The 13,848-nt window shown below is 30.7% G+C and overlaps 1 protein-coding gene across 1 annotated transcript; it reads right to left on the minus strand.

Moving 5' to 3' along the window:
* Positions 1-620: 620 nt before the first annotated feature.
* Positions 621-13,700, minus strand: LOC139099087 (pancreatic triacylglycerol lipase-like). Its single transcript, XM_070651485.1, has 13 exons — positions 13,299-13,700; positions 9,184-9,305; positions 8,825-8,857; positions 2,750-3,067; positions 2,652-2,682; positions 2,472-2,587; positions 2,328-2,363; positions 2,214-2,247; positions 2,030-2,099; positions 1,688-1,968; positions 1,197-1,626; positions 1,016-1,140; positions 621-946 (listed from the first exon to the last, which is right to left on the minus strand). The coding sequence occupies exons 2-13, from the start codon at positions 9,296-9,298 to the stop codon at positions 844-846; spliced, it is 1,692 nt and encodes a 563-aa protein (XP_070507586.1). The 5' UTR covers positions 9,299-9,305; positions 13,299-13,700; the 3' UTR covers positions 621-843.
* Positions 13,701-13,848: the final 148 nt, after the last annotated feature.

Raw genomic sequence — 13,848 nt, forward strand, 5'->3', positions numbered from 1 at the left:
TCTTGTTTCATCCACTATCACAAATAGTAGAAAGCAGTCTATCAATTATGCTGCAAAGTAACTAATATTTTGAAGATACTGACTTAGACTACATAGAAAGGAGTCTGGTGTATCGAGCCTCATGTGAGCGAATCTCGCATAGTATAATTTTTACGTAGTTGACGTGCATGGCAACAGATCTCGAACTGTTAACAAATTTTTGTGAGACTCTGTGATCTCAATCATCACAAAAGGAAACGTTCGGAAATTAGGTAACGCTAAAAAGACTCCCCTTATCCTCTCAATAACGCTTTATAACAAAATAATGAACCAAAATTTGTACTTCGCTACAACATTGTAGACCACCTCCCATCCCATAAGCATTACTTAATTTCTAAACGTTCCCTGAAGAGCTTATCAATATGCCAGGAATTTCTCACCCAAATAGGCGAATAGCATGATTTTGAGAGCTTGCCCATTAGCCTGCTAGATCATTATGTTCACAACATTACAACTACCTCTTATAATCGACTTGAATTTTCCATCAAAAAATTTACAGGAGATTAAGAACAGCCAAAAAAGATTCTTTTTTTAAATTCAAATTTTTTATTAACAATAAAAACTGTGTATAAATGTTAATGAAATAATTCAATAATCTTACAATAATGATAAGTAACTAAAATTAAAAAAACTTTAATCGTATAAATTAAAATCGATTCTTTTTTTTTGACTTAAAATAAAGTCGTCACATATAGTAGTCAATCAGCTAATGAAATCATAACTGATATTATCTTCATCTCTCTTTGTACCAGTAAACTAGCATTGAAATCTAATAATCTAATAATTACATTAATTCCTTTATATTCATCTCTTACAGCTATTGTAAAATAATGAACGTCCTAGTGATTTAATATCAGCAAATTCTTGTTTTGGACATAGTCTGTTTGATTTTTCAAGTTCACGTTTCCTGTAATGGAATAAGAACAAATTATATGACATAAATCCATAAATGGAATCAATTAATGGTTCTACTTACTCCCTAGTTGGCATCTGCATCATGTCAACAGTTATGGACTTCACATACAAGTGATCATTACACCAGAATAGACACAGATTTCTAGGTTCAAGAACGTTCATCTCGTGACTCCAATTCAGCTCAACCTGACAAGTAGGAATTCAATGTTATAACCGACTTGAACTGCTTATTGATATCTTACCTTATTGACTCGATCACCAATATCGTTTGGATTCGTAATGACAATCATGTATGACTTGCCATGCTCAAATCGTTGAGTTCCTTTCGGAGTCAAATCTAAGTTTCTAAGGCTTTTCCCACGCTCAGTAAAGATGCCGGCAGTTAAGAAGCCCTGCACCCATTTTTCAGCCATGACAGGCCTAGCCATCTCAATAATAAATCTGTAGTGCCGTTGACACAGTGGTTCCTTGCCAGTTATAAGGAAGTATTTCCCCTGAACAGGCGCAATCGGTGGATAATTTTCAGATGGAACGACATCGTTCTCAGATGCATTATGATTATGGTAATTTTGATATGAATAAGGCATTGTTGAATGATATCCCATTAAGGCACAATTTCCTCCATTGCATTTGAAGCATTTACCGTCCGTAAAATGTTGATATGATGGGCAACTAGATGAATTATAAGATTTATTAAGCTTATGCTGTAGATTAATAATAGTTTATGTCTTACCGATGAGCCACATATGGACACTTTCCATTAATTGAGTCTGTAAATAATTTTATTGCTCTAACATGATTACAAGCCAGAAGAACTCGACTTGCCTCCTCAATTCCATCTTTTATAAGTGTAAGTGGAATCAGTGCACTGCTTTCTTGTGACAATATACATCCAGGCTGCTCTTTACCGTTATTTGGATAAAAGTCTAAGTGACCGCATGGCTGTGACATTCCATAGCCTGGTATTTCAAGTAGGAACAAGCTTCTTGCATCTGTATGAATGACATCGACGAACTGCACAAAGCAGAAGTATAGAGTAGATTGGAAATTCAATGATAAATGTATGACTACTTACTTTTGCATCACCTGGATCTAAACGTACGAATTCAGGCATGCCTTGAAAGAATGGCTCAGCTGGATCTAATCTGTTGGATGTAGAAAGTTAAGCTTATGTTAATTTCATTCATTACATATTACAACTGCTTTTAACAAGTCAAGATAAAGGCTTGCCAATAACTTGAAATGATTGCAACACTTACCCAGTAATGCGTCCTATATTCGGAATTCTTTCAGCTGTTGGAAAGACAAAAGCAAGCAAACGAGACGTAGGTGTTAAAATAAATACTTATCTAAGTAATAAGCGAGACATTTACCTGCATATGCGGCAAGATGAGAGCCAAGTGAATGTCCTGTAATAAAAATAAGTAAACATTATGCAATGAACCAGTAAATTTTGGGTCAATTATCTACAGAACAGCTTAAAAGTCATCAATGAGACATAAAAATGAAAGTATTACCTATTAAATGCACGTCTTCTGGATTAAGACCATGATCATCAATTAGTTTCTGTATTAAATACGAAAGTTCTAAACCTACAAGTCGAGTATTTGCAACAGCTTGTGTATATAATGGCCTAATAAGAGAAAATACAGCATTTAATGGCTTGATATTGAGTTTCTAGTGATCAGTTAACTTACAATGAACCGCTTCCCCAATCCACGACGATAACTGGAAGTAAATCAATAAAAAACATCAGAAATTGTCAAAATTTAAGCAGAACAAGCACCAAACTCACCTTGAATTTGATCAGAATGTTTGAGCAACTCCTGTTTCATCTCCGACACCCAATTAGACAAGGGTGTGTCAATGAATCCATGAATAATGAACTTAGTCGGTCGATCTGGCTTAAAATTAGATCCATTGATGGAGTCCTTTTCTTCGGCAACAAGTAGCTGCCCATCGGTGGGATTATCATTAGTATATAGGATGAATCGTGTATTGATGACATTTCGTGGTAATGGGAAGACATTGAATGGCCTATGAATCAAATGATACCATTCTCTGGTGATATTTAAGCATCCAATTTCACCGTAGCATCGTGTCTCGTTTTCAACTTTAAGAGAAAATAAAAGAGAAATTTTTTTTTACTTTAATTCATCGTGCAATTTATGTTAAGTGCATTCAGCACTTTTTTCACAGCACAGCTTTATAATAGCAGACCGATGATTGGAAGGAGAAGAAGATTTTTAATGAAATTTCAATGAGAAGTGAAATGAGATTTAATTGACTTGTTCCTTACTACACCAATTGGTTGCAATTCACAATATTTCAACAGATGCTTAAATGCTAAGCTTAACTTTTTCGTAGTAATTGGCATTTGAGTGCGTAAATTTGGCATTTAAATGATTATTGCACTTTAAGTGGTTAGTTTCTTGTATATTGGTTGATAATCCAGGTTGGAATGTTATCTTGATGAGTACATCAAGGCACAAATATTGTATTACTGGATTTTACACTGATTTTTACTGCTGATAATTTGGAATTTTTCAAATTTTATCAAAAAATTTGCTTTTAACTGTGTTTTTGCAAAATGGATGTCGATTTTTTAACTGTAAATGATGTAGCACAATGTATGATTGCTAACTAATGACTTCTTAATGCCTATTTAATAGAATTTTAATAAATTTATCTCTAAAATATCAACAATGACTTTGAAAACCTTACAAATTCCAACAAAATTTCAAAACATTTGTAAGGTTTCCAAAAAATCAATTATTCAAATTCCAAAAGACCGCTAGAAATTTCAAAACCATTTTAATCAATTTTCATGGTCAACAAGCACATGTCGACTTATAATCTTACAAAATATTCAACCGGTCAAATTATACTCAGTCAAATAGCTTTTCGCAACAAACATTCAAACAGATTTTAAGTATACATCTACGGATGATTGAGTTCAATAGCCTTTTTTAATACAGTGTGTTGTCTCGTAGAATTAGAAAGCTATAGCCGGCCTTTGTATATATAAGGTTTATATTTTCTCACACTTGTCATCAAGTATGCATGTATATGCGTAGTCAATAGACTTTATTGGGAGTACAAAAAAAAAAGAAAATTATGAAAGCAATTTCTCTTTTTATTTTTTGCGAATGCACGTGGACGTACGCATGTTTACCATAATGATGAATGAGTAATCAATGTTTATGTTAAATTGACATTGAAAAGGCATCAAGAAGAAGGCAAGAGAATCATGATGGAAGGAAAAATCGTCGATAACGTAATGATGATAATAAAAATATATCCAATATTGATTACCTTGAACCCATTTTTCTCTCGACTAGCAAGTCACACATACATTCGCATGTCTAGTTTACATGCAAAATTTACTAATAGGAAATGTGAGATTTAACAAATTTGCAAGCTTTGGCAAACATCTTTTATTATTTTTCACGCACTTTTATTTGTCAACCTTGACCAACTCACCGACTGATTGATTTAATTAGTGTTGTATACTTGCTGTTTAGAAACAAAAATAAAGTTATCGTCAACAAAACAGAAAAAATTGTGTTGCAAGCTCCAAAGGAAAGACATATTTTCATGGGCAGATCGTCAAGTCAATAATAAACGATCGTATAAGTAATAATTAGTATTATGAGCATATAATATAATGCATGCGCCACATATATATCTCGTAAAAAACAAATTTATTATGCAATTTTTTTTATATTTCTCATTCATTGAATTGCAAAGCTTGCTTAGCTTATTTCTGCACAAAAAAAGTTGAAGATCAGTTTGGGATAAGAGAATTATGGCCATGTGATTGAAAATTTCACAATTTCTTGTGATTTTGTTTACAAATGTTAGGAATTTTAAGGTTAACGACATTTCCATGAGCTTAGCTTTGGATGCATTGAAATAAGTATGCATATTTCCTTATATATCGAGGCTGTAAATCATGAATTTTGTTTACTCAATTCTTATTTTGTTTTATTGCGGTGAAGTATGTCTTGCATCATTTCATTCTAGTTCAGTTCTGTTCATAAATTCTGACTTCATTTCAAGTCAGTTCAAAAAATCTGACTTCGATTCAGTTCAGTTTAAAAATTCTGAATTCATTTCAAGTCAGTTCAAAAAATCTGATTTCAGTTCATAAATGCTGATTTCATCTCAGTTCAGTTCATAAATTCTGACTTCAATTCAGTTCATTTGACTCATTCAGTTCAGTTCAAAAATTCTGACTCTGAACGGAAGTAAATAAATTCATAAATTCTGACTTCAATTCAATTCAGTTAAAAAAATTCTGACTTCATTTCATTTCAGTTCAATAATTCTGACTTCAATTAAGTTCAGTTCATAAATTCTGTCTTCGATTCAGTTCAGTTCAAAAATTCTGACTTCAGTTCATAAATGCTGATTTCATCTCAGTTCAGTTCAAAAATTCTGACTTCATTGCAGTTTAGTTCAAAATTCTGACTTCATTGCAGTTTAGTTCAAAATTCTGACTTCATATTAGTTCAGTTCAAAAACTTTAACCTCAATTCATTTTAGTTCAAAAAATTCAAATTCCAAAAATTCCGTTAAAATTCAATTTTCTACAAAAATCCATAATTATGCGTTATTATCCCATTCAACTGCACTTTCAACAAATTTCTCCATCAACCCTGATATATATAGCAGAGCTTAAGCGTGATCCAGTGAAATATATACACACCAAAAAGCACATGTTTGTACATAAACAGTGCAAATGTAAACAGAGAGTCTGTGAGAAGAAAATTGGTGTTTAATGTTATGCAATGAACTAAAGTTTTAAATAAATTCAATTTTAAATATATAAAAATATTCATCTTGCTCCTTTCGAGGAAGATTTCAAATTGCTGACATAAAACTTGTGATGAATTTTAATTAAATTAAGGAGACTTGGTGACTTTGTAGATAAAATAAATTTGTATGCAAAAGATTAACTCACACGTGATGAGAGAAAACAGCTTGATTTATTCAAAAAGATTTTACAGAATATGATTTGGTAAAGCTGTCATTTAATATTCGATTATGAGGAAATATCAGATTTTATGGATGGTTTAAAAATGTTATTAATTTTTGCTCATACATTTTTAATTTTTCTGAGAAGCGTCGAGATGATTTTTATGTTGGACAAGGTTCAGATACACGTGAGATACAATTTTTATTGTATTGAAGGAATTGGCTGATATAAAATAAAATGATAATCTTTATCTGATCATATATGTAATCAAAAAGCAAAAAAAAGGCTAAAAGATAAGCTAAACGATGCAAAGCCTTAAATATTTAATATAATTAAAAAGGATTGAAAAAAAAAATGCGTGGAAGTTGAAATAATTTTTACTAGATGCAGAAACTCACACGATTATAAAAATGTTTATCTGATTCATAAAATATGCAAACTGGCAAATAAATTGCTTCAAACGATGCTAAAAAATCAATCAAAATGGATCCTCCAAAAGATGCAAAGAAAACTTTTGGATATGCTCAATTTAAAACTGCCTTCAAAGATGCAAAAAACTCAAAACTTTCATGAAAATATGCAAAAAAAATGCTCAACTTGCATGAAAAGATTCAAAACATTCTCCAGTTGCATCAAAAGCGGCAAAAATGCTCAAGTTACATCAAAAAATCCAAAAAGAAACAACATTTGAATCAAACAGTCCAAAAATGATTCTGAAAATGGATCACAAATTACGAAAACATACAGTAACTACATTAAATGTTACAAAATAGATTCAGAAATTGCGTTAAATTAAAAAAAAGTCTAAATTGCTTCAAAATATGCAGAATGAATTCAGAGATTGCTCTAATTGTAACAAAAGATCCAGAAAAAACAGAAACTGAATCAAATGATGTGAAAAAGATTCAAAAACAACATTTGAAGATGCAAAAAAGATTCAGAATTTTTTCAAAAGATGCAAAAAAGATTCGGAAATTGTATCAAAATATCCATGAAAATATTCAAAAAATTATGCAAAAAAATCCAGAAATCTGATTAAAAGATGCAAAAGAGATTTAAAATCAGCATCAAAAGATGCAGATAATCTCAGAATCTACATCAAAAGATGCAAAAAAATTATTCATATTCCTTTAAAGATGCAATTAATTGATGCACATAAATCATCTTGAAATGAAATAAATTATAAATTTTAATGATCGGAAGTTGAACATACATCGAGGAAACACATAAAAATTAATCTCTGCATCCAATTCCTTTAACATTTCAATAAAATCGCATCAGCAGCAATAAAACGCAGATTCTCTCCAAGTCAAGTCAATTTACAAGATAACAATCAAGCAGTTCTGTTGACATTCAAAAACATTTTGATTCATAACACATCAATATTGATTTCTTTGTTGAAACGCTTTTTGAAATTTAAAGCTGATAAATTATTTTAATTTAAACTCAACTGACAATAACATCAATGCTAAATACTTGTTTGAATGCAATTCTCGAAAATTCGATAAAAAAAGACAAATTTTTGTCTTCTTTTTTTTACACCTCGAAACAACCTCAAGCAAGCAAAAACCCGTGTCGGTGTCGATACATATGTAATTGCATGCTAATATTCTTCAAGGATAAGTAAAGCTCATCGATAAAAGAAAAGTAGATATCATTAACATTAACATGAAGATGATGACGACTGTTAAGTCAATAACTTAAATTGAAATGAATTTTTAAGTATACATACATAAATTGGTCAATTGATTTCAGATGTGAGACTAATTAATGTGCTTAATTACGTTTTCGCAGCAAATAAAGCGTGAATTGGTAGCTCATATAAAATTATTTAATTTTTTTATTTCGTGCCCAACTTTTTAAGCCATAACGCAATTTTCATTATCTGTTGCAGTCAAACCCGAGCGATATAGTCGACTAGAAGGCAATGAGTATGATTTTAAGAGTAAAGCAATATATGATCATCTATGCTCATGAAGAGCAAGCTCTAGAGAGCATGGTCCTTGCTTGTTATGAACTGAAACATTCGAAAAATGTCGATTAAATTGGATTCTTGATTTTATAGGATGGAAGGAATGATTTGATGCCATTTGATTTAGCACATCTGAAGTTCACTTCCTCACAAGAGTTATTGACAAGATTTTTGAATTCAATTATCATGATTAGACGAAAAATTGTTCAATTATTCAGACTTTCAACTGCAATTCAGAGCAAAACAGAGAAAGTCCCGAAAATCTTCCGGAACCGGGTTTTTAGGAAAGCATATTCAGGAGTAGAAAGTTTAGCTCATGAATGTTAAAAAGTGTCGCAATGAGAAAAGGAAGTATAAAATCGCTACCCCCAAATAAAAGACGAGCCCTAGTGCTCGAAAAACAACATGGCGTAGAACAGTACTGCGGGTATGTCAATTTAATGTCATAACAGAGAATTTGTACAAGTTTTGTGATGTGACCAGCAATAAAGTCTTTTTTAATAACCTAGGCTTCAAGTTGGAGTAAGTAAGTAAGTACTCGAAGTAGCACAATGCAGCGAAGATGTCAATGAACATGATGTGCTATTCGGGTACGTAATTTCCGAATACACCCAATTATTTGTTTATGTAATTTGAATTAGATTTAAATTGGATGCCGTTCATTTATGACGTAACGTTCTTAAGGAGGGTGTATGTAAAGTCGATGTTTTTGCGTTTCGTAATAAGTTAGTGGACCCTTTGGATCCCTATGTTTCTCAAAACCAACCCAAAAACTTCACTTCTCGGATCTCCTTCCATTCAACGGATATAACAATTCACTCAAGTCTTTCAAATTTCTTTTGACTTTTTTTTCATACAATTAATGCTCCGTATCTAGCAACAATGTAAATTTCAATTATAATGCTTCAATTACTTACATGGCAACCACGGTAAATTTACATCAATGGGAACTTTAAGGAAGAAATAGAAGAAAATTGATTATTTAGTATATTTATGTCACAAATTATTTACACCGCAAGGCAATCAATTTATCAATCAACTTTCGGCATGTCATTCATTGTTATGAATTGGAACTGCCTTATCCGGACCATTTTTGTTATGCAAAATTGATCTGGGAATGATATTTGGGCTTAATTCAGTATTTGCCCTCAATAGACAATGGACATGCTCATATGTTACTGTGATTCGGTCAAGTACCATTTAAGCATGTCCATTTGCCTGCTAAGGACCATCTGTATTATGTTCATAAAATCATAATCTGCAGCACAAAACTTACTTCGATCCGCTCTTGCCCAGGGTATTTCCACTCTCGCCCAATCAAGTGGACCAGCTTTTGTCAGTACGAAATTTAATGCAATTATTACAATTGAAGCTTCAAAGCTCAGCATCATTTAAATACTGAAAAATAAAATGAGATTTTAATTAGTTTTAATACTTATTATGCTGAGTCATTGCAGCCCAATTAACAGACGATTAGATTCTTGTCTGTTGTTTATATTTAAGGATTAGCTAATAAGAGCAAGAGATTGAGCGCTTAAATGATTGTATATGTTGAATTTGTTGACGAAGTTGATGAATTTTGTGTTTAGGCGTAATGACGCAGTGCAAAGCTTACTTTGGAATCTTGGAATTTAAGAATTATGATCAGAAAATATTCAGATTTGAAGGTTAAAAAGCCATCCTAAGTATAAAGTCACGATTATGAAGGTGGATTGTGTTGATCATGAATAAACGACCTTTAGAGCATTGACCACAACTTGAAAGTAATGGTCTAGGTCAAGAATATCATCTGGAATTCAATATAACATGATCTTTTAAACTTCATTGCCTACTTTGATTTGTTCTGTGCTTGTTTTATAATTATCTTATAAAAAAGCACTAATAAATCATAATACAGTAATCGTAATACAGTTCCAGCTGCTGAGTCAAACCAGTTAAAACTCATTGGTTTCTATAACATTCCAAACATTCTTTGTATTATGGACTGAATATGTAAATGACATAACAAAATATTCGAGAATTAAATAATTTTTAATCATATTCTCTTCATGTCTATATAAAGAAGTTCAGCTTGCCGTTTGAATTAAATTAATTATCAATTGACATTGCCCAAAAAAGAAACAAAGAAAATAAATTGCAAAACAATTGACATATCCAGTGCAAATCGCATTGTTTAATAGTTTATGGTCATCAGACTAGATGAATTCAAATTAATTGTTAAATTCATGCAAGGTAGTACGATGCCTTGACTGTTAATGAGTCAAATATGCCGATAAAGCTTCAATGATTGAATTTTAATTATTTTTTTTTCACATGAATTATATTTTAAGTCTTTTTAAGGAGGGATGTAAGGTTTGGAGACTTGATCTTTGCGATGTATTAAGTAATTGCTGGTTGTTAAGATAGTTACGGATTAAAGTATTGATGATGTTTATTGTTTGAAGTTAGAAAACAGACTAAAATATTTACATGAAGGGGTCAACAACTATACAAGGGGAAAATCAGCTATTTGTAGTTACATATATAATTTGAATACAAAACGACAGTTGACATAATATCAACATTCATTGACATTACATGAATCAGTAACTGACAATTTCGAGTTTCTAAGCCTGAAAAATGATATCACATTCAACATTATTACGCGGTTCGATGAAGCCATAAATTACATGTCCAGTTTTCTTTTGTCATAACAAGATCATTTCACTTATCTCATCTCATTTCACTTGCTATTATTATTATTATCTCATAAAAATATTATATACCTTTTGTGTTGTACCTGTTTGTACTGTATTTAAGAAACCTATAATAAATATATTAAATAAATAAATGTTTGGAGCACGTATGTAAGTAAAATGAAAGCGAAATCTGACGAAATGAAAGAAAGCAAATTGGAAGTGTAGGAAAGTTTTGATTTTTTTTGTTTTCTTTTACGTTATCGATTAAAGCTCAATGTCGTAATGGCTTTTTAATGGTATTTGTGGATCAGTACAGATTCTATTGTACTTTTATGCAATTAAATGCAGTTCTCATTCATTTTTTAAATTGTATAATGTTCCATCAAGGTAATTTAATTGAATTTGAGATGTTTCAGATGTTGAGTTATTTGAGGTTATTTTGGTTCAATGATGGAATTAGCTTGTGTCGTCTGTCTGGATCGCACAAAATGAATAATAAAACATTAACAACTATGCACGATTCAGATTCCATCAGCACAAACAGTCAATACATTTATCTCAGAATGATTAATTAGAATTGGATCAAGGAATGAAAATTGGTCAATTTATCCTCAATAAACAAACAAAACCTAATAAAAATTTGTTGAGTATTAGTCACCAGTTATTTTATATTCAAAATATAACCTGAAACCACAATTAGTTGATTTTCCCCTTTTAAAGTTGTTAATACCCTCTATAGAAATATTTGGTTTGTTTTCAATCTTCAAACAACAAGAATTCCTCCATATTTACACATTTAATTCTTCTTTCCCGTTAAGGGTTTATAAGTTCTTGCTTTTAAAAGTTACAGAAATGATTCCATCAAGAATCAAGAGGAACTGGAAGATTAAATTCCAATTTAGAATAAAAGGTGTAATCTAAAGTAATAGGTAAGTAAACCAAGAAGTGAATTCAATTTAATGACTATGATTGCCACTCTAAGAAGATAATATTGACGCCTCTCATCAAAATTAAATTGAATTAAGTGATGTTATATGTTATATGTTTTTGTTTGTTATGACTGGATGTTTTAAAAAAATTACACATTCACTATTTCATACAAAACGCTTCCACAATACGAGTAATTCCAATAATCTTCAAGATTTTTTTAAGTGAACTGCTTATTTCATGGCTTATGGCTTGAAAAAGTATGTTGGAATATATTCAATTATTTCAACAATTTGTTTAAAATGCATAGGAAATAAAGTAATTCATTTGTTTGTGCTTAAAATATTGTTATTTTTTTGTTGATTAAGTGCTTTGTTCCAACAAGAAGAGATCATTAATTATGAAGATTGGATCTGTGTTATAGTAATATGTGCTGAAACATTTGATCTTCGATTCCATTTGTATGTTAACCAATTTTTTACAAATTAAATTTGATTAATGAATAAAAATGAAACTACAGTTTGCAGGACTCCTTTATAGACATGGCTATTTGGACTTGTGGAGTTCAAGCTGACAAAGCCCTGGGTATAATTGCAAATTCTGAAGAAATAATTCTTCATAACGTTCATTTGAGATTTGTATAATATTTATTGTACATAGTTTAAGACCCCTTTTCATAAAAAAAATCATTCTGTTTTTAAACTCCAAAGAATAAACCAAGATATATAGATGTGTACATACAAAGTATACTCGACCATACGGAATTTCGTATACTAATGTAAACAATAACATTTGAAAAATATTGTAAAATTGCATTCAAAAATTTTCAAACAAATATAAATATATATAATAAAGCATATAATAAAGCATTTACAATGCTTCTGTACTAACTAAACTCATCTAAAAGTAGAAAATTTTGCAAATCAAATTTTTTATAAATTTTAGCAATTTTCTTTCGTAGTGTTAGTGTTTAAATTCAAATATTTGACCGTTAAAAACGACCGAATTTTTATATGAACACATCTATATATCTTGGAATAAACATAATCGTAAATAAATAAATCAATTAAGAGATCGACTTAATTAGACTACAAATCCCACAATTACAAGATAAGTCTTTGGTTATTGTTGTTAAACAACTTCCGATTTCCCTTTTGGCTATAGCACTGATTATAACAGGTGAACGTCTGTAAAATGTAAACATGTAGACTAGAACAACTATTTGTTAAAGACACAAGCCACAAAAATGTTATGTCCACTCACATGGTTCATTAATTCACATTATAAACAATAATAACTCAAACACAAAGAGTTAAATAACGTCCAAATCAGGCTTGAAATGATTAATTATTAATGAAAATTTTGTTGACTTTAAAAATATTTAATAAACTTGTTATAGCCTATCATTCCATTGTTGTTTTACATGTGATTCGGTGCATTGACATTAAACTGACAAAAATTTATGTCCGACAGGTTAAAAAGTATATTTTTGGCTGTCATTTAACACATAAAAGCTCATAATTGATCGATATCTCGTGTAGCTCACAATATTATATTTCATAATGCTATTTACGATCAGCTGTCTCTCAAAAAGCAACTCCGAATATGACAATTAAATTATACGATTGAGCTTTAGCTTTTTTTTTATAGATTACACAAGAGCTTCGCCTTCAAATCCAACATATATATTATATTTGCAATAACATTTTTCGCGCTTTTATAGCTTCATTTCCGTAATCAACTGCATAGTCTTATGCTGCCTTCTACACGCTATTCAAATGCTTACCACTTAAAATCATATCACAACTTCGTGGATAATCAATTTGATTACTTTTTTTTTGTAGGAAACAATTTTGTGGTCAGTCTTTTGTCAAAAAAAATCAATAAAAATTCACAAACTCAGCAACTTCACAAAAATAAATTAAGCATGATTTTTAAAATTTTCTTTCTTTCTCCTTCATGATCTAACTAATTTCCTGAGATTTTAATACTTTTTATTTTTACTATTAATTTGTCCGCGTCAATGATTATTTTTAATGAGAATTTTCACTTAAACAACGACACTTGGATAGGAACGACACCTTTTTATTTTTTTTGCACTTTCTTTAAACTAATATTAATTATTTATGTACGATTAAAACACGTTTTAAATGGACATCTGATCAAAATTATTTTACGACTTGCTTCTTCTACGATCGAACTAAGACTGAAATTGAAAAAAGCTTCATTATTACAGTCAGGAAAGTTTCGTCTACTCACCATTATTTCTTTTGGCTGTTGTTCACATTTGCTGTTGTGTGTGCGAGCTTGCTCTCGCCTGTACTTATGTATAAGTA

This window comes from Chironomus tepperi, unplaced genomic scaffold (genome assembly GCF_022539635.2).
Source record: "Chironomus tepperi strain 1889 unplaced genomic scaffold, CSIRO-AGI_Ctep_v1 contig_461, whole genome shotgun sequence".
Taxonomy (NCBI): domain Eukaryota; kingdom Metazoa; phylum Arthropoda; class Insecta; order Diptera; family Chironomidae; genus Chironomus; species Chironomus tepperi.

Bases quoted from the DNA above. Each gene is read 5' to 3' on its own strand.
- LOC139099087 (XM_070651485.1), bottom strand. From the start codon at position 9,298: ATGATGCTGAGCTTTGAAGCTTCAATTGTAATAATTGCATTAAATTTC. The intron at 8,858-9,183 runs GTAAGTTTTGTG...TCTTCCTTAAAG, and splicing joins CTGGGCAAGAGCGGATCGAA to TTCCCATTGATGTAAATTTA. The intron at 1,627-1,687 runs GTAAGACATAAA...TAATTCATCTAG, and splicing joins TGTCCATATGTGGCTCATCG to TTGCCCATCATATCAACATT.